The 19,714-nt window shown below is 39.1% G+C and overlaps 1 protein-coding gene and 1 long non-coding RNA gene across 2 annotated transcripts; both read left to right on the top strand.

The window, feature by feature from the left end:
* The first annotated feature begins 23 nt into the window (after positions 1 to 23).
* Positions 24 to 8,168, top strand: LOC109034843 (putative serine protease F56F10.1). Its single transcript, XM_072304077.1, has 8 exons — positions 24 to 167; positions 1,115 to 1,342; positions 2,229 to 2,410; positions 3,334 to 3,566; positions 4,423 to 4,561; positions 5,194 to 5,344; positions 6,158 to 6,275; positions 8,013 to 8,168. The coding sequence occupies exons 2-8, from the start codon at positions 1,115 to 1,117 to the stop codon at positions 8,147 to 8,149; spliced, it is 1,188 nt and encodes a 395-aa protein (XP_072160178.1). The 5' UTR covers positions 24 to 167; the 3' UTR covers positions 8,150 to 8,168.
* A 1,220-nt stretch (positions 8,169 to 9,388) lies between these two features.
* On the top strand, positions 9,389 to 11,640 carry LOC140225380 (uncharacterized). The gene is made up of 2 exons (XR_011900501.1): positions 9,389 to 10,045; positions 11,422 to 11,640. It is a non-coding gene; the product is annotated as an uncharacterized lncRNA (long non-coding RNA).
* The last annotated feature ends 8,074 nt before the right edge of the window (positions 11,641 to 19,714 follow it).

Below are 19,714 nucleotides of genomic sequence, written 5' to 3'. Positions count from 1 at the left end.
AGACAAGTGTGGCGTGATTGCGATTGCAATGAAGCACTTGTTCCGAGATTAAATCCCATAGGGATAAAGTTATAAGAACTGTCTCTTGCAATTTATCTACAATTCAGATCAGCGATCACAGCCGGCACTTCCTGAGTTTCGATTCATGTTTATTATTACCCTCCAAGGTGCGTAAAATACTTCTTCTTCCTTAATGTATAACAAAAAAGTATCGAAAATAAAAGGTTGAAAAGCTTTTTCAATTAAAAAAAAAAAAAAAAAAAAAAAAAAAAAAAATATTCCCCTCAGTGAAGGTAAATTTTTTAGTGTATTTTCTTCGGAAAATACACTATTTTTTTTTAAAGCCACGAGTAAAATTCATAGATTGCTATATATTGTTTACCAATATTTTTAACTTTTTCCAGCCATTAATTTTATTTTTTTGTTGAGCGCTGCTTTTTTTAGAGTCTCGGTTGAGAAGAGCTCAGGGTGGGCAAAGAAATCAAATTTTTCGATTTAGATTCTTGGATTGAAATTTCTATTTTTTCAATTTTTTTTTTTTTGTAGAATTGTTTGCCTCTGAAAAACTTTTATCGATTCGGATGAAATTGTTTCGTCTTGTGTTCTTCATTTTCTAGTTATCTGTGTGATTTTTTCGAAATTAAAAAATGTGTAGCTGTGTCATTGCTGAGGCGCCTAATTTTTCGTCAACGTCATCCCTTTCCCTCCCCTTTGTTCAAAGTTTCTGCGAGTCGCACCTGATAATTAATGATTCTCAAACATGCAAGATGGAGGTAGATAAATTCATATCAAATTGAGAATAGGAGTTAAAATTATTTAATTCATAATTACACGCATGATAAGGAAAACAATATATTTCAGAAAAAAATTGTCTGGATGATATTAACTAGCAATAAAAAAATGCATTTTCTCGTACTTAAAGATTGGGTGGAGGGGAGGGGGGTGGAGGGAAGATTGGTTAAAATTACCAAAAATTCCAGGGAACAAAATAAAATTAGACTTTAAAAAAAAGACCCCGGTAACAAAAGATTTCAAGCCATTAAGATTAACAAGGTTAAGGGTAAGAAGAAACGTTTTACTTTACGAGTGATCTTTCAACGATCCCTGATTTTAGATGCTGATTCCTCATTTGGTAACATCTTTGTATCTGCTAGTAAGCGTTACCGCTTACGATGCCCCTCAACAATGTGGATTATGGAATAGGGACGAGGACATTTCGAGGATACTGGATGAATTTGCGACTAGACTACCACGTAAGGAGGACCTTACAGATATAAGATTCAAGACGGTGACGCAGAGGCTTGACCACTTTGCACCTTCCGTCATGGATACTTGGGAGCAGGTAAGCAATTCATATCAAAAATCGGAAAACTCAAGGTTAAAGTTACGGGTTGAAGTGCCATGTTCGCCATTCTCGGCCCAAAAATTAAAAATATATGAACGGTTGGGAAATACACTGAAAAAAAAAAAGTTCGGTCAATCCGAACTAGTTAGGATCATATGGAACCACGATTCTGTTCGGTACACACGATCGTATTATTCGGTCTGCTCAGCCGAACCGTTCGGTCCACTGAACCGAACTGTAAGAATCTATTATGGTTCGGTCGCACAAACCGAAAAATTTGGTTGAACAGACCGAATAATTCGGTTGTGTGTACCGAACAAAACCTGGTTCCATTATGATCCTAGCTAGTTCGGATTTACCGAACTTTTTTTTCAGTGTAAATCATGAAAATGTATTTGCATTCTCCACAGTCTGTCTAGAGACTCATTAAAAATGATAAAATGAGCAAATCTTCTCTCAAAATTAAAGGCAGCTTCATGGAAAAAAATTTAACGTTGATTTAGCATGTATACTGTTGAACAAATGTGAGAAAAATATCAAATGCTGCTTTTAAATTTAAAATATGCTAACTCAACATTGAATTTGTTCATTTAATCGTGAACGTAGTTAACGTAGCATTTTTTTTATTGTAAAATCAGCATTTACACTTGTCGCACATTTTTCCAACATTATAAAAATGCTGAAGTAACATTACATTTTTTTCGTGTTCCCATTATCTTATTGTTAAGTTGTATGTTGTACCATGCACCTATTTATTATAAGTGTCTGTTTATTATTACATATTGGTGATGGATTGAAAACAAACAACGCTGACTATCAGGTGAACGCTATAAAATTGTTTACAAGATTGATTTTGTTTTTATATTTTCTGTGTTTTTTCCAGCGGTATGCAGAAAATTTAGATCATTACAGAGGCAATAACTTGATCTTTTTAATGATAGGAGGTGCAGGTGCGATGAATGAACTTTGGCTAAAGCTTGGTCTGATGGCAAAGCAAGCGGAAAAATTCAAAGCTGCAACTTTTGTAATTGAGCACAGATTTTACGGCGAAAGTCGTCCAGGACGGTAAGTTACCTTGATCGTCATCTTTTTTCTGAAATTATAGAAACACTTTGAAAACCGTATTACATGCATGGCTTTAAAATTATTCTTTTTTTAAAAAGACTGCAGTCCAATCGCCACATAGAAAATGAAATGTTAGATAGTGGCTATTATCGGTAACTTTACATCGATGGCTATAAAGTCGAAAAATGCGTATCTCAGAGTGCGACATTGCAGAAATCCACTCGTATTTAATTTTATTAAAGGATAATCAACCGAAAGTTTTTCGTGAATTTTCGTCCAGATCCTTGAAAAAAATCTCTTCATATTGCAAGGAAACATTTTGGTTACTTTTCATTGAAGAAATAAAACATATTTGTATATGTTTAACGTTGCAATTGAGATACATATTTTTCGCATTCATAACTATTAATGATATGTGTCATTTAGATTATCCATGTAATCCAGCATGAGAGGGCGTAATACTAATCCCGCAAAAAACACTGAAAAGAAGTTACGGGCTACATAGACACACCGTCCATTCCGGGCTCAGAGGCCTAAAGTTCTACTGGAAAAAAAAACACATTGGATCTAGAGTCCAGACTCTCGAAAACATTGACAAGAAAAAACACCCTTGATTCAATCGGATTTTTGCTTGAATCAAAACGAAATCCGCTTAAATTAAGAGGCTTGGTTCTTGATTCAAGCTAGATTCTGATTGAATCATGAGTACTTTTTCTTGTCGATGTTTCTAAGAGTCTGGACTCTAGATCCAACGCGTTTTTTTTCCAGTGTCTAAGTGCTGGAACCGTAGCTTAGATTGCTCTGGTGCCCGGAACTTTCGGCCTCTAGGCCCGGAACGTGCACGGTATGTCTGTGTAACCCGTAAGTACGGTCTCCACGGCTGGAGTTTTTTTTTCAGGGAAGATTTTGACTTCTGTTCACAGTGACTTGACAACAAAATCGTTGCAGTATTTGAGCAGTGACCAAGCATTAGCTGATTACGCGCATTTCATCACGCAAATGAACTTAGAGCATGGTTACAAAAATCCAAAATGGATCGTTTTTGGAGCCTCGTACGGAGGATCTTTGGCAGCTTGGCTCAGGTACAAATATCCGCACTTGGTATATGCAGCCGTTTCCTCCAGTGGTTCCCTATTTGCGAAGGCCGACTTTCATGGTAAGTGCGGATTTTCTTCGAATAATTTAAAAATAACATCAGTATTTTGAGAAAAAATTATCATTGGAACTAAGAAATAAGTTTGGTAATTAATGAAGAATTCGCTTGCAAATATTTTATTGCTTCATCTGAAATGGCTTAAAGAGCTAATTTCATAGTATTTTTTATAATTTTGTCCTGATATTGGAAATAGTGTAAAAATAGATTTAAAAGTGAGAATAAGCACCGACTAGTGACGTCATCTGGTGGCATTTCCCATTTAAACACATACATTTTAGCAGATTATATCGTAAATTGATGAACCAGGGGTATCCTCGTGTTCAGTTCACTCATCGTCAGTAGTTTCCACTTAAACACGAAATTCATCAAATTTCAGAAACCTCTATATTCTCTATTTAAATCTTGATAAATAGCACACAGTCAACAACAAAACTTACATTCTTACCATACATGTACAATTTTACCGTTACATTCTACCGCGCCAAGGACGAACGTGGCATGAGCCTTCAGACTTCGCTATTTCTTAAATAAAGGACGAGTTTTCAGTTTTAAACTATTTTCTTCCAATTTTTCAGATAATTTTTTCGCCAAATAGTGCCGTAACTTTTTGGAAATTTTAAGTTCAAATTTTCATACATTTCCTCAAAAATACATGTTTAATTGACCAGGAGTTTGGAACTTCGAGTGTTCATTCCGCGTTTTTCCTTAGCACGGCAGAATTGGATATTCTACTCATTACTAGTTGGTAAAACTAAGCCTATTTCTAATTATTCTTGTCAGGTATGTGTTGTGCATAGCTGAGGAAAGTTATTAATTACCGAGAGGTTTTATATTTTCGTATCTCTTTATTTTGTAGAATGGTTCGAAGTAATTACAAAGTCATTGTCTACGTTAGGCGGTCCTAAGTGTGTGGAGGCAATCAAGACCGCAAATAAAATCATGAGCGAGAATGTTCAGAACAAGAAAAAACGAGAATATTATCGGGATCTTTTTGAGTAAGTATATATAAGCATCTTCCGCAAAAGGACAAAATTAAAAATCACCGTACTAACGAACCCTATGTAAGTGAATCATAGCAGTTTTTGAGAATTTCCGCTGACTAGTTTTCCATTTGAAAAATAAATTTTATCAATGAGTCTGCAACGATGTAAAAACAGATACATAGTTTTGGGGTTTTACCGTTAATCTGTAAGAAAACAACTTAGAGTATGTTATCACCCTCAGTATACAGTGTGACCCAGGGTTAAACGGTCGGACTGCAGTAGCGTGTTCTATGGGTATAAAAACAAGACTTTTATTTTGTAAAGTTTTTTTCCAGAAGTACCCCCAGTCGAAGTTACGGTCCCCCCAAAATTTCGGAAAGTAAAACGTTTTTCCTGAATTTTTGCGATGGTTGTGAACCAAATCTCATGAAAATGTGTAATTTCCAGTACTCTAACGCCCTAAATTCAATAATGATCTTTAAAAAAACAAACAATGTAAATAGGGGGCTTAAGGGTATTTCGGCTCTTGCAGTCTGGCCGTTTAACTTTGAATCACCCTGTACTTATTTATGGAAAGCCCCTTATTTTATCTACATTGGTGATAAATATAAAATGAGCTCACTTCAGATGAATTTATTTTTCAGCCTTTGTGAACCGTTCGAGGGTGATAAAAAAGAAATCAGTAGCTTCTTCTGGAGTCTGGCATTTCCTTTTTTTATACCCGCTCAGTCTCTGAATAAAAAAGAAATTGAAAAGGGCTGTGCAATTATGACGGACGAGTCGATTAAATCACCCGTAAGTATTTAATCAGGATGTTTAAGATCCCCGATTCAAAATTTTATGCGGAAGGAGGGATTTTAGTCCCGGGAGAGGAGGGACGAATTTTCTGTAAAGTAATCTTGGTAAAACTTGTTCGAAAAATCGGATTTGGAAATTTCGACGATAGACTGCTAAAAAGTATCTAAACACTGCTTCAGCACTAATAATGCAATTTTGCATCTTTCTAGGTCAATATATTCTTGAAATCGTAAACAGTCACTTATGCTTCATACTCATCCCACACTTACGAAAGATAAGAAGTTAAGTTATTGATACATGCTAATATTCAGATACCCAGTTTTGCGGTTTACATGATTTAAGAGGCTTGGAGAAGAAGGCGCACAAGAGCAGTTTTTTTAAAACATTGAGATATTAATGATTTCAAGTCAAACTAGTCTTAATGCATATTCTGGGAAAAATTCGCTCCCGAATTCCAATTCTTAGCATCAAAAAGTCTGTTGTAACTTTCTTTCCGCCATAAAGGTCCAAGTAATTTCGAAACTTCAAATTCATGAAACAGCAAAAACTGCACTTATGCGCCTTGTCATTTTGACTTGATTGATTTTAATACTTTTTGTAGAACTCTTACTCAGTAATTCGTTTTTTCTCTCTCTAAATTATCTCCTTCAAAATGTTTAAAACTGAGCGAACAAATCAAAAGTGGAAAAAATATACGTCACCGCACATCGCTGCACTCTCTGATGGAGACGGAAGATCAGATCGAGCATTTTTTTATTTTTATTTTTCTCTTAATGCATTGATGCAATTTAACTATTTTGTTCTCAATAGGTAAATCGATACGCTAAATACAACGAACAATTTAGAGGGAACGAACTCTGCCAATCCATAAAATATTCAACCATTATTGGCACACTGAACGACACCGCATATGGGTGTGGCTGTGGAGGTGAGTTTTCCATGATCACATATTTGCAAATTCTTCAGCAGCATTTCTTGATTTTGGTGGCTAAAGAGTAGTCAAATCTTTTCATATTTTGAATACATTTTAATCCTAATGTTTCATTGGAAGAGAGTATAAGAGAAGCTTAAATGAACTTAGGAGGACAGCGCTAACCAAACTTCGTATGTTTTAGTCACACTTTTTATGTTTAGTTATGTTTGGTACATGTGTTTAGTGTTTTTCCTGTCTATTTTTATCTATGTTCTCGGGCTACCATAATGTACATTTATCAATATTTTTTAGTCTATATATCCAATGGCGTAGCTAGAAATGTTTCATGGAGGGGGATGGTAGCTACGGTCAAAACTTTAAGGGGTTTCATAGGTAAAATATTCCCATCTATCATGAGATACATATAAAGTTTTTGAGGGAATTTTATGTTGTCTTGGGGGCGAACCCCTTGGACGTTCGTCCTTTAGCTACGACACTGGAAACAGCTCAAAGAGTCCGTATAAACCGGAAATGATGTTACAAAAAATCCATCAATATTTATGCCACCTATTGGACAAACGATGAAACAAACTGATCGAAAAAGGAGATTTGTCGAAAATTCTCGAGTTAGTTTTCGAAAAATTCCCTGATACAAATGCTGCAATCAGCAACGAAATCACTCATCAAACGGGTGGTTTTTGCCGAAAAAACTCCGCTTTCAAACGGGAGTGACACAATTCTCCGGCATGGTGTGGTAAATCTCCAAATTGTTTTTTGCCGCCAAGGCAAAAAATGAGCCTGATAGTTTTCCTCACCCTACGCAAATTTTCCGGAATAAGTATTTTCCTCCTGGTGTAAATCCGAAATTTTCGAGTTTCCGAAAAAGCACCGATGATGGAATTTTTCGGACAATTTCTCGAATTAGTGCTAATCTTGAAATTGGATTCGAGGGGAACTTCACCGCGGAGCCTGTTTTGCCCCCAAAATACCGGAGAAATATGAAAACAGAGTGGAATTTATACTTTATACGGAGGAAAGTGCGGTCTTGAGGATTGAATGGAGATGTTGCATGTGTGAGGAATAAGGTTCATAGGTAAAAGTTCGCGAGAAACACGATGGTGCCACTGGTTTTCTCTGAAATCAACTCCCAAGCTCAAAAAAAGCTCTCAAGTTGACGCTAAAACGGCCGGGGATATCCCACCCTACCCTGAGAGTCTACCTCATACAACAAGACAAACTCTCCATGCAAAGATAGGGAGCAAATACATTAGCAGGGTTGCCCCTTTATTTGGGGACTCCAAACTGAAAACACGGCAACCCTGCTAATGTATTTGCTCCCTATCTTTGCATGGAGAATTTGTTTTGATGTAGAGGTGGACTTTCAGGGTAGGGTGGGATATCCCCGGCCGTTTTGGCCTCAACTTGAGAGCTTTTTTTGATCTTGGGAGTTGATTTCAGAGAAAACCAGTGGCACCACCGTGTTTCTCGCGAACTTTTACATAAAAATCCACAGTCAAATCGCAAATTCCTCACACATGCAACATCTCCATTTCACTCCTCATTCATATACCACGCGGGTATTTTGGGAACAAAAAAGATTTTGGAGTGAAATGCGCTCCTTTTACTCCGAAGATTGGTGACAGTAGATTCATTAAAATTAATTAATCATCTCTGACAACGCATTATTTTCAAAATGTGCAGGATTGATTCTTTTCTTTTTTATTCGTCATTTTGGTCATTCTGATTTTTCAGGTCGCCAGTGGTGGTACCAATGTTGCACTGAATTTGGTTGGTACATGACGTCCAACCGGAAAGATGACACGTTCGGAGACAAAATAGACCTCGAATTTTTCAACGGCATTTGCACGGAGGCATACGATACTAAGTAAGTGAAACCTTGATTGAACTGACAAAATTCGCACACAATCAGGATATAATTTAAAATAGAGGACAAATTCCCATCTCATGGAGTGACGACTTGAAATTGACAGTCTGATAAAGTAATTTTACGTTTTTCAGATAAACTTTGGCAGAGTCTGAAATTATCTACAAGTATTCTCTTGAGTTTCTCATTGGTTAGCGATGTTTGGTGACTCTTAGTTTTATCTGAGACCCTCTCCACTGGGCGGGACTATAGAAAAACAAGTTTGGCCTAGTGTTATTTTTTCTTTCTTTCTTCAATTTTTCAAACTCTTCCTCTAGATAGACTCGTTCTGCTCGCTAATCGTTGTATTGCGTCAAAATTGCATATCCGTTTCTAGTTCTCTTGTCCATCAAAATTTGTTTTGTGAGTCTATGTATGTGGACACTAAACTGAAAGAAAATGTGAAAATACTCGTTAAGTCTTACTATTGAGTGAAATAACTTTTGTAAAAGAAGAGAAACGGAGGAAAATGAGAACATTGCCGTGCTGAGGAAGAACACCGTATGAGCCTTTAGACGTTGCCAAGTTTCTTCCAATAAAAACCGAATTACTGGGAAAATTGTGAATATTATTTTCCAAAATTTTCAGACAATTTCGTTCGCAATTAAATCTAAAATATATGAAAATTTTAAAGAAAAATGTGTATAAATGTCTTATACATGTTTATCGGAGGAAATTTGGCAACTCTCGAATGTTCATACGGTAAGGCGTTCTACTTTAGCAAGGCAGAACACTGCAAAAACAACTTAAATTGCCCATAGGATGTTTAAATAGTCAACATTTTCCGAGGCCAACCCCTTGATTCCCAGGGCTCCGAGAATGTCCCTAGCACCAAGGCCTCACCTGGCAAAAAAGAGAACGGGATTGTTGGATAATATGGACATTTCCAATTAATTGTAGTAGTACCCCATTTAATTGTGATAGTATCCCAATAAATTAGATTAGTAAGTTAGTTACCCAAGTGTTACGATAGTACCCCAACTTGAATTGCGGTGCTGCCACAATTATTTGAAAATCCATATCATCCAACAAATTGAGGTAGCACCAAAATTTGAAGGGTATAACTTCTAACACTTTTTTCCGCGAACCCATGAGAGGTGTACTCCCCTCAGGAAAAATTCTTAGCTCTGCCCATGCAATCTTCATCTACGTAAATCACTAGACTTGCATTTCAAACGTCAATGGTGTACGAGTATTAATTGGACACCATTTTGCAATTAGGAGCTATAACTTCCAGCCCGGTTTAAAAACAAAGTATGCGCCATTAGTTTCCCTATGCACATGAGTGTTTTTTTCAAATGAGCCAGAATTTATAGCTCTAAATTGCAAAATGCAGTCCAATCGGTCCACATTTTGCAATGAGAACCACTATTTCTGGCTCGTTTTAGAGACGGCATATGAACCTTCGGTTTTCCTATGCAGAAAGGTGCTATTATGGATGAGCCAGAGATTGTGGTGCCTTCTTGCAAAATGTAATCCAATTTGTGCGATAAGTAACAACTGGACTACATTTTGGAATACAGAACTGGCTCATTCTACCTGCATATGGAAACTTATGTCGCATACGTTGTCACGACGAAATGAGTCAGAACAAGTAGTTCGTTTTTGAAAAATGTAGTGCAACTGAGGCACAAAAGTCTCGTAACCGATTTTCTTAGTCTTTTAATTTTATGTTTGGGAATTATTCCTAGGTTTGACATACCGTTCGTAGAAAATTCTGCAAATGAGACTAACTTGCACTACGGAGGATATGATCTACCGGTGACTAGAGTGATATTCGTTACGGGTAAAAGTGACCCATGGGCTACTCTCAGCATCACGAGTAAACCTCCCAAAGGAAGCATTGCTATCTCCATCAAAGGTTTGACAAAAAATCCACTGCTTTGCATTATTGTTTTTGAAATTATACGGGCGTATACGATCTTATTATTTATAGTATTTTGTAAGTAATAAGATCAAGTGGTGATTCCTAAAAGTTGGCAATACTGTTTTTCCTCCATTGAAATGCATGGGAAACAATCGATTATTTTTGAAGCAGCTTGCGCCTCGCCTAAAATCGATATTTTTGATGGATTTGAATGTAAGAAGAACAGTGTTACCAACTTTGAAAATCGTCACTGATAAGATCATACATTATAGCGTGAAAGCTAGCTTTGACGACCCAACCTGAGTAGTTGTAACCAAAATAGGAACATTTACATTGAGACATTGTTGATACGGGTCTTGATTCATTTTCAGACTGTTAATTGGTTGCAAACTTTTCCAATAGCACACTGAAAAAGAAGGTAACGGGCTATATAGATATACCGCCCGTTCCGGGCTTAGAGGCCAAAAGTTCCGGGTGCTGGAGCGGTAGCTTCGATTGCTCTGGGTACTACGTCAGAAACTTTCAGCTTCTGAGCCCGGAACGCGGACGATATGTCTATATAGCCCGTAAATACAGCTTTTACGGCCGGAGTTTTTTTTCAATACACAAAAACAAGTTGCCTCTTACGATAAATGGTTCAAAAATCACCATATCTTATCTAGAATATTTGAAATTTATTCCGGATTTCTCAATCTGTCCAAGAACTATGTGCAATTTTTTATTTCCCGGTTCAAAAAGTGAAGTGAGGCTAATACTTGATCGGCACAGATTATAGTCACACCGGTTTCAAAACTCGACGCGAAACTAAAAATGGCGGCCGTTGTGTGGACTAGTTCCTAAAATAAACTCCAGCAATAAACGTACTTTTGATTTTTTAACTTACCTTAAAAAGAAGGGAAGTGAAGATTTCGGCACTGAGAAAAAAGTCACAGGCTGTGTGGATATACCCTCTGATTCAGGCTCAGAGGTAGAAAATTCCGGGTACTGAAGCCGTAGTTTTGACTGCTCCGGGTTCAGTGGCCGGCAGACGGATGCTACAGCCGGATCTTTCGGCCTCTGAGCCCGGAACGGACGGTATGTCTATATAGCTCGTGAATGCGGCTTTCATAGCCGGATTTTCTTTCAGCATGTCATATGGCGTTCGTTAAGGTTTTTTTTTTTTTTTTTTTTTTTTTTTTTTTAAATAAAGAAACTGACACATGACGACGGCTGTTTTGAGTTTTGCGTGGTGGAGTGAAACCTTGGTTACTCATCATTTCTCCCCAAAACGCCTATACAAGGGTTTAAATCATCCAAATCTGTCGAACTAGGATTAGAGATATAGCCCAGAATAAAGTAGTCTTAAAACATAAGTGTACTTTTGCATTTAGGAGGGACTCACTGCTCGGACATGCTGCCGGAGAGAGACACCGACACTGAACAAGTGAAGAGAGCTCGCGCAAAGATATCACGCATCCTGGAGAGATGGACCAAAGGAAAGGAATTTGAAGAAGAAGAGGAAGAAGAAGAATAAACTCCCACCGATTACTGAAAACTGCGCCTGATAACCGAACAAACTCCAAAAATAAAGTAATGACTCATCACAGCCATTGTTCGTTTGAATCATTTTAATTTTCCTCCCCATTTCGACCGTATCAGGTCATTTAGACCCAAGGCCCAAGGCTTGCAATAATTGGATGAAAGTAAGCAAGAAAATAATACCTACTGGTCCTACAACATGTGGTGTTTTTAAAAAAACAAAAATGTGCGATGGCTGAATCCTAACATATCGAACACAACGATGGCTAAATAACGATACCGTCAATCTGCAAACTGACGATTTTGCGGAACGAAGAGGAAACTTCGCCATTTTTATGATTTTAAGGTTAGATTTGCAATTTTTTCATACATTGCAGTGTCATTGAAGCGTTCCCCTACAGAATTGGGAAAAACTAAAATCATCAGCTTGAGTATTTTATACTATAGAATGCGGAAAAGTCGCTAACTCTTTTTTGCCAAAAGTGTTAGTTAGACGGTATAGAGACGAAGAGTCACACAATAATAGCAACATCTTTAGGCGCTTACGATGTTTTGAATTTCCACTCTCAATGTCATCGTTTTTAAGACAGAAAAACGTAACGGTATTTTAAAGTCGGATCCTTCCCACGCGCAGTTCATGATCCGCGAGGAAAGTGTTTGGCACTTCTACCTGAAAATTACACTGTTCTTCCTGTGATAGCCGGCAAAAACCAGAAAATTTTTGTCAGTACATACAAACATACACATAATAGTAACATGTCAACATATGGCGTTTTTACGTAGCATGGCAGAGTTACGTTTCTTTGTTTGAAAAAACAAGGATATGCGATCGTCAGAATTTTTGAGCCATCCGGAGGAACACTTCGGCTTATCCGTATCGATAGACGGGAGGCCTTTTAAAATATGCAAATCTTCTCTCGTAGACATCGGCGTCGTCGATGACCGGTGGTGATTTTCGGCACGGTTGAACGTGAACGCGGCTGGTGTCAAAATTTAGTTGTTTATGGGGGTCTCGCAAAAACTGGCCTGCGATTAGTGATCTTATGGGCATTCGGCCGAATATACCCGGGCGATGCCAAGTTTTGTTAAATCCAGAATGAAAAAGCCGGCTAATCTGCCGTGATAGTGATGAGAGTACTTTCGTGCTAAGGAAGAACGCTTTATGAGCCTTCAGAAGTTGCCAAGTTTCCTCCGATAAAAACCGAATTTACTGGGAAAATTTTGAATGTTATTTTCCAAAATTTTCAGATAATTTTGTACGCACTTCAATCTAAAATATCCGAAAATTTCAAGGAAAAATATGCATGAATGTTGTCAAAAATACATGTTTTATCAAGGGAAATTTAGCAACTCTCGAATGCTTATACGGCGTTCTTCCTTAACTCGGCAGAGTAGTGCTGCTGTGCCAAAGAAGAACACCGTATGAATATTCGAGAGTTGCCGAATTTCCCCCGATAAAATTTTGTATTTAGAAGGAAGTCATGAATATGTTTCCTAACACAACATATAAATCTATCATAACACAGAAATCGAACACAACATAGAAATAGACCAAGGGAAAGAACGCGCTTCGATGACGGCGCGCAGATACAACTATACGTGCTTGGTGGATGTCCGTGCTGTATCTGCAAAATTGAAGGCGTAATGGCGCGAGACGTGAACTCGCAATGTTCCTAAGTATTTTTCGCAAACTTTCTCATTTTTAAATCCATTCTTCTACAATTTCGCATTTTAGAAAAAAAAGTATGAAAAATACTGTCATTTCAGCTTACTTAGCGCTCTCAGATGAAGCAATAAAATTTCTGTGTGCAAATTCTTCATCAGAAAAACTTGCAAACCAAATAAAAAAAACGGCAAAATCTCTCGAAATTTGGCAACGCCAATCGTGCGGCTATCGGCTGAAGTCGAGACGGTTGGTTCAAAAACCCGGACCCTCCCCCCCTCCCCCACGTCGTGCCCCAGGATTTTCGTCGGTGTTCGGGAGGAGCGAATGAATAATTCGCACTCATTTATAGTGTTGTCCTGAAACCGAACCCCTGGTTAGCAGACCGCCGATTTGTTCGCAGCAGTCCTGTTGATATCGAGTGTTGATATTTTCCCTTCCTCATTACCTCTTTATTTATTTCTCCTTTATGAGTTCGGTCCCGGAATTTTAATCGCGTTAAATCCCGGGGAAGATTCGAGTTTTACTCTCCAGTCATCGCTTCATTACCTTGAGCTGTTACTCGAATATAGCGTGAGGTATAGAGGGCCAAAATTAGGGGGTGGCCACATGGGCCGCGGCCCATGGCGGCAAATTTAGGGGGCGGTAATTGTTGAAATTTTTTTCAAATGTAGGTTTCAACAAAAAAAATCGGATTCAGGAAAAAAATTACAAATGAGAAAACGCGACAAACTCTCTCATTTTTTGAGAGTCAAAGTATAGTAATTTCTAATTTTTTCGTCTTTCGGTGATTCAAGAGACAGCGCCTTTCATTAGTCTAGTTGAGAGAGAGACCAAACACGCAATTTGGCCTGGAGCGGAACGACGCAGAGAGGAATGATAACGATGACTTAAGATGGAAAGGAGAAGCCCTCGGCGCGCCAGTCAGCATGAAACACATATTAGCGCCTGCAAGACTCCATGAATACTTCACGCATTGCGTCAAACGTAGTGCGGTCAGCAGCGGTTGGCGTGAAACTCACAGTGCCTACAAGACTGCATGAATACTTCACGCATTGCGTCAAAAACAGGCGGTCAGCAGCGGTCGGTGTGAAACGCATAGCGCCTACAAGACTGTGGGGATACTTCACGCATTGCGCCAAAAACTACTCAGCGGTAATTCTTAAAAACTCTCGTGATCGTTCTTCTCTGTTTATAGCAAATTCTGCAATTAATAATTCAAGGAATGGTGTTGAATCGCTCTCATTTAAAAAAAAAGAGAGAAGCTGAGATTCTCAAACATCGCAAACAAGATGCGTGGTTTGGCGTCGATATCAGTGGCGTTACGTACTTTGCGATATATAGATTTATCCGTCATTTAAACTTTCTAACTTCCAAACTTCAAAATTTCTAACTTCCACTCCGTGCCGCAACGCGCTTTGCGATGTATAAATTGATCATCTATTTAAACCTATGAAAAATGGTCGATAAGCAGGGTGTTCGCAGCGGACACCTTACTAATCGATTCTTCACCATAGCTTCAAACCGGGAAATATCGATAATGGATCATTCACGCCTCGCCACTGGTCGATATGTCATCAGTTTCCTCATGCAGATTGGTGTTTTCATAGATGCGCCAGATATATTGGTTCCTCTCCGCAAAACGAAGTCAAATTTTTACTCAACCTCTCTATTCTGGTGTCAGGACCCCCGCAGCGAAAAGGTATCCTCCAGGGCTCTGCAAGGGAGTCGTTCACTTTTGAACACCTCCATAACTCTCATGACGGACGCTATAAAATAAAGTAGTAAAGCTGACATCGGGGGCGCCATGAGCACAGAGGCGCAGGTACACAGCGGTGCTAAGGAGAAACGCCGTAAGAGCATTCGAATGTTGCCATATTGCCTTTCAGGTAATAATTATTTCTGAAGACATGTTATGCATATTCTTTCTTGAAATGGATATGTTGCATGTGTGAGGAATTTGCGATTTGACTGTTAATTCTCATGTAAAAGTTTGCGAGAAACACGATGGTGCCACTGGTTTTCTCTGAAATCAACTCCCAAGCTCAAAAAAAGCTCTCAAGTTGAGGCCAAAATGGAGGGGATATCCACGCTACCCTGAGAGTCCACCTCTACATCAAGACAAACTCTCCATGCAAAGATAGAGAGCAAATACATTGGCAGGGCTGCCGTTTTATTTGGGAGCTCCAAACTGAAAGTCAGGCAGCCCTGTCAATGTATTTGCTCCCTATCTTTGCATGGAGAGTTTGTCTTGATGTAGACGTGGACTCTCAGGATAGCGTGGGATATCCCCTCCATTTTGGCCTCACTTGAGAGCTTTTTTTGAGCTTGAGAGTTGATTTCAGAGAAAACCAGTGGCACCATCGCGTTTCTTGCGAACTTTTACATAAGAATCGGTAGTCAAACCGCAAATTCCTCACACATGCAACAACTCCATTCTTCCTTGAAATTTCCAAAAACTTTCGATCAAATCACGAGCAAGATGCTTCAACAAATTGGATGAAAAAAGTTAACAGATATTCCCGAAAACTCGTGATTTATCGAAGGAGATTTGGCAACGCCTAAAGGCCCATCCGGCGTTTTTCCTTAGCACGGCAGTACACAGGAGAAGCTGCGGGCATTCGCACATCACCTCATCCTCGACTGAACGTTAATTTATGGGTGATATCAGCCACGCGAGACTACGGTGCTCCAGCAAAACCACCTTCTTACACAGGATCTTCATTGCATTTACGCGATTCTTAAGTATCGCCGGAAAGGACGCGGCCTTGGTGGCTAAATTTTGCCGAGAATCAGACCATTTCCGTGGTTTAATTCACTACGAATTTTGAGATCTGGCAACGCTGCGTTCCCGGGAGACGTGGGTTTGTGTCGGGAGCGCTCGGTAGAGGTGTTACGGGAAAAATACGAGCGATTTAACCCAACAATGACAAACAAATCCTGCGCGAAACAAAGGAATTAATATCGAGATGACAGCGACATCGGGCCCGGATTTTTGAAGAAATTAAAAATCCCGGGGGGATTTTCAGAACGCTGCAGGGGGCGGCCGCAGCGCGGCGCCATGTTGGAAACTTCCCGCTGGTGTATCCGCACCGAAAGTCGGTGGAAACTTATCTGAAAATGCGGAGATCCTTCAGTGGCGGTATTTCATCGCATCCAGTGTGAAGTGGAAGCTGTGGCGATCGATTGTCGATATTTCCCCATTTGAAGCTACGGTAAAGAATCGATTCTTAAGGTGTTCGTTGCGAACGTCCTGTTTATCGATCCTTCTCCATAGGTTTAAATAGATGATCAATCGGACACCAGTTGGTGGCTACGTAGTATCACAAGCGCCATGCAACGTTTCAAATTTCTTCCACTATTTTAATTTCTTACAAAGTACCTAATTGTTAGTTGAATTTGTTTGAAATTTCACTAAATTTTATGGATAGCACTATGAAATTTTTGGACGGCTTCGTTGAACTTTTAGGATGGTGGACACTTTACGGGTGGCCTCCATGTCAAGTGCAGTAGACAGAGCTTTATTAAAATTTTTGGCTTAATACTGACAATTTCATGTCTAATATCATCACGGAAAATGCCATGAATAAATTGGACAGTCAAAGAATAGTCAAGAAAGGTTCCAAACCCACAGTAGCGGGAAGCAGACTTCAGACGAGTAACATATTCTGGAATCGATTCGTCAGATTGTATCTGTAAGAAAATAAAATGGCGGCGGAAATTTTGAAACGTACCATGACACGCGTGATACTTAGTCCGAAGGGTGACGACATTTCCCCTGTTAAAATATTTCATTTTGAGCAAACCCATGAATATTATTCCTGAAATTTTTAGATTGACCAGACAGAACCAAGATTGAAATTCTCTGAGAATTTCAAGGAACTAATTGGTGATTATCCCAAGAAATTCGTGATGAAAGCGCAAAAATTCAGCAATCTCGTGATGCTCATACGAGGTTTTTCTCTAGAACGGCAGTTTTGGAATCCCGGAGCGAAATGGTTTCGCAGGAGTCGTTCCAGACCCCAGCCACGGTCGGCGGCGGGAAATGTGGAGTATGCCGAGGTTATGATTCCGCCGACGGTAAGTTGTGCAGTTAACAGTTCTTGTTTGTAAAGTCGTTGGTGGATTAAGGATTAATCAGACGGCGGAAGAAAACTTAACGCAGTAATCTAAAATACCATTCATTCAAATTCAAATTCAAATTCAAATTTAGTTTATTGCTATACATTAGCAATGGTAAGTTAGGCTAGGTACACTACCGTGCTAAGGAAGAACGCCGTATAAACCTCCAGGCATTGCCAAATTTCCTTTGATAAAACACGAATTTCCTGGTAAACTTAAGAAATTTTTCTTTTCAATTTTTCAGATACTTTTGCTCGCAATTTCGCCCAAAGTTCCTGAAAATTTCAAGGAAAAATATTCATAACCTTCCTCAAAAATGAACATTTTATCAAAGGAAATTTGGCAACTCTTGAATGTTCATACGGCGTTCTTCCTCAGTACGGCAGTCACATTGAGTACAGTGAAGATTAACAGATCAGTTTGTCAACAGACTTGTTAGGTTATCACACATTTTCTTAAGTTTTACCAAATTATCTCAGGTATTAACAATCATTTCAGGTTTTAACAAATGATTCAGGGTTTGACAATTTAGCAAAATATCTTTATCTATAAGATTAAAAGTTTGGAGCGATGAGATGGTCAATGAGTTCCTTTTAAGAGCATCGGGGACAGTTCCACAATTTTCTGGGTTTCCATTCTAAAAATCTTGAAGACAGCAAGAAGTCTTCAAAGAAAGAATTCTACAGTGTCCTAGCGTGTTCATGAAATTCAGGTCCGGATTTACCTACTTGCCGCCCATGAGCGCGCTGTATATTTTGCCGCCCCCATCTCATTCGTTTTAAAACATCAATAAAAACCATCAAGTGAACGTGCCGGAGGGAGAGGGATGCATAAGACGCGTTTACTCGTGTTGGATTACATTTTTTTAGGAAAGCCCTGTCAACACTACTAGCAAAAATTCACGGAACTTGGCGCGAAAGTTAAGTTCCGTAAACCTGTCCCTGTGTGGACAATGCATTCCATTAATAAAAAATGAACGAAAAAATTATGAAAGAACAATCATAAATATGGTTCAATAATTTTAACTTCCACCGACGCGCCGCGCGCCGTGCTGATCGCACTTTGTTTGGCGCAATGCGTGAAGTATTCCTACACTCTTGTAGGCGCTATGCCTTTCACGCCGACCGCTGCTGAACGCACTGTCTTTGACGCAATGCGTGAGGTATTCATGCAGTCTTGTAGGCGCTATACGTTACAAGGTGACCGCTACTGACCGCACTGTGTTTGACGCTATGCGTGAAGTATTCATGCAGTCTTACAGGCGCTAATATGTGTTACATGCCGACCGCCACGCCGCACCGAGGGCCTCTCCTTTTCATCTCAAGTCCTCGTCATCATTGCTCTCTGCGCCGCTCCAGGCCAAATCGCGTGTTTGGTTTCTCTTTCAACAGACTAATGAAAGGGCAGCCAACCTTTTGACACAAAAATGTGACTGACAAAATTCTGATTCCAATGTCAGACCAAAACGACCGAAAATGTTCATAAATGAGCGTTCTGGCCAAATTGCGTGTTTGGTTTCCCTCATAACTCGACTAATTAAAGGTGCTGTCTTTTGTATCACCGCAAAACGACAAAATTAGAAATTACGATACTCATAGGAAATGCAAGATTTTGTCGCCTTTTCCCGTTTGCAATTTTATTTTTATACCTACATGTAAAAAAAAAAATTACAAAATTTACCACCATGGGCTGCGGCCCATGTGGCCCGCGAAGGGAACAAAATCGAAAATCCTCGGGGGAACTAGAGTCCTTTTAAACTGAGAGTCAAGACAACAACCCCTCATGGAGTCACAAACGGGAATAAAGATTACACAAATTGAAAGTTTTTCGTAATCTTTGATCGGCCCATTCTCAAATTCCTTTCTCCGTTCCTTCTCTCATTCCGTATGTTCCTTGCCGAACCCGTAATTCCCTGGTCCATTCCAGATTATAATATTTGCATTCGGTGAAAATGTAATCTTTATTCCCGTTTGTGACACTGTGAAGGCCTGAAATACGGGAACCAATCAGAAATGGATTCACATTGTCTTGACTCTCAGTATAAAGTAGAGTACCTGTATAGCGAGAGTATAGACAGATGTGAAACTCCGAAAATCCATCAGGCCTTCATCGATGCCTCCGCGAATAAAGTTAGGGCCCAGAAATGCAGCCAACCTATGAATTTCAATTATACAGAGCGATTTATCAATACAATTGTTACGAACCATCGTTTATAAAGCACGTATTTGACTTAGTTTTTGCATAAATTTACTCATTTTTGTGGAAGAACGCTCATTAATGTACTTTCTTAGCCATCTTCGTTTTATCCAGTCGTGGCCTTCCTTTGTTGTGATTTTTTATTGGATGAGCATACTGGCAGT

The sequence above is a fragment of the Bemisia tabaci genome, chromosome 9 (genome assembly GCF_918797505.1).
Source record: "Bemisia tabaci chromosome 9, PGI_BMITA_v3".
In the NCBI taxonomy this organism is placed as follows: domain Eukaryota; kingdom Metazoa; phylum Arthropoda; class Insecta; order Hemiptera; family Aleyrodidae; genus Bemisia; species Bemisia tabaci.
The sequence above is the reverse complement of the archived record's forward strand: the minus strand, read 5'-3'. Positions and strand labels throughout refer to the sequence as shown.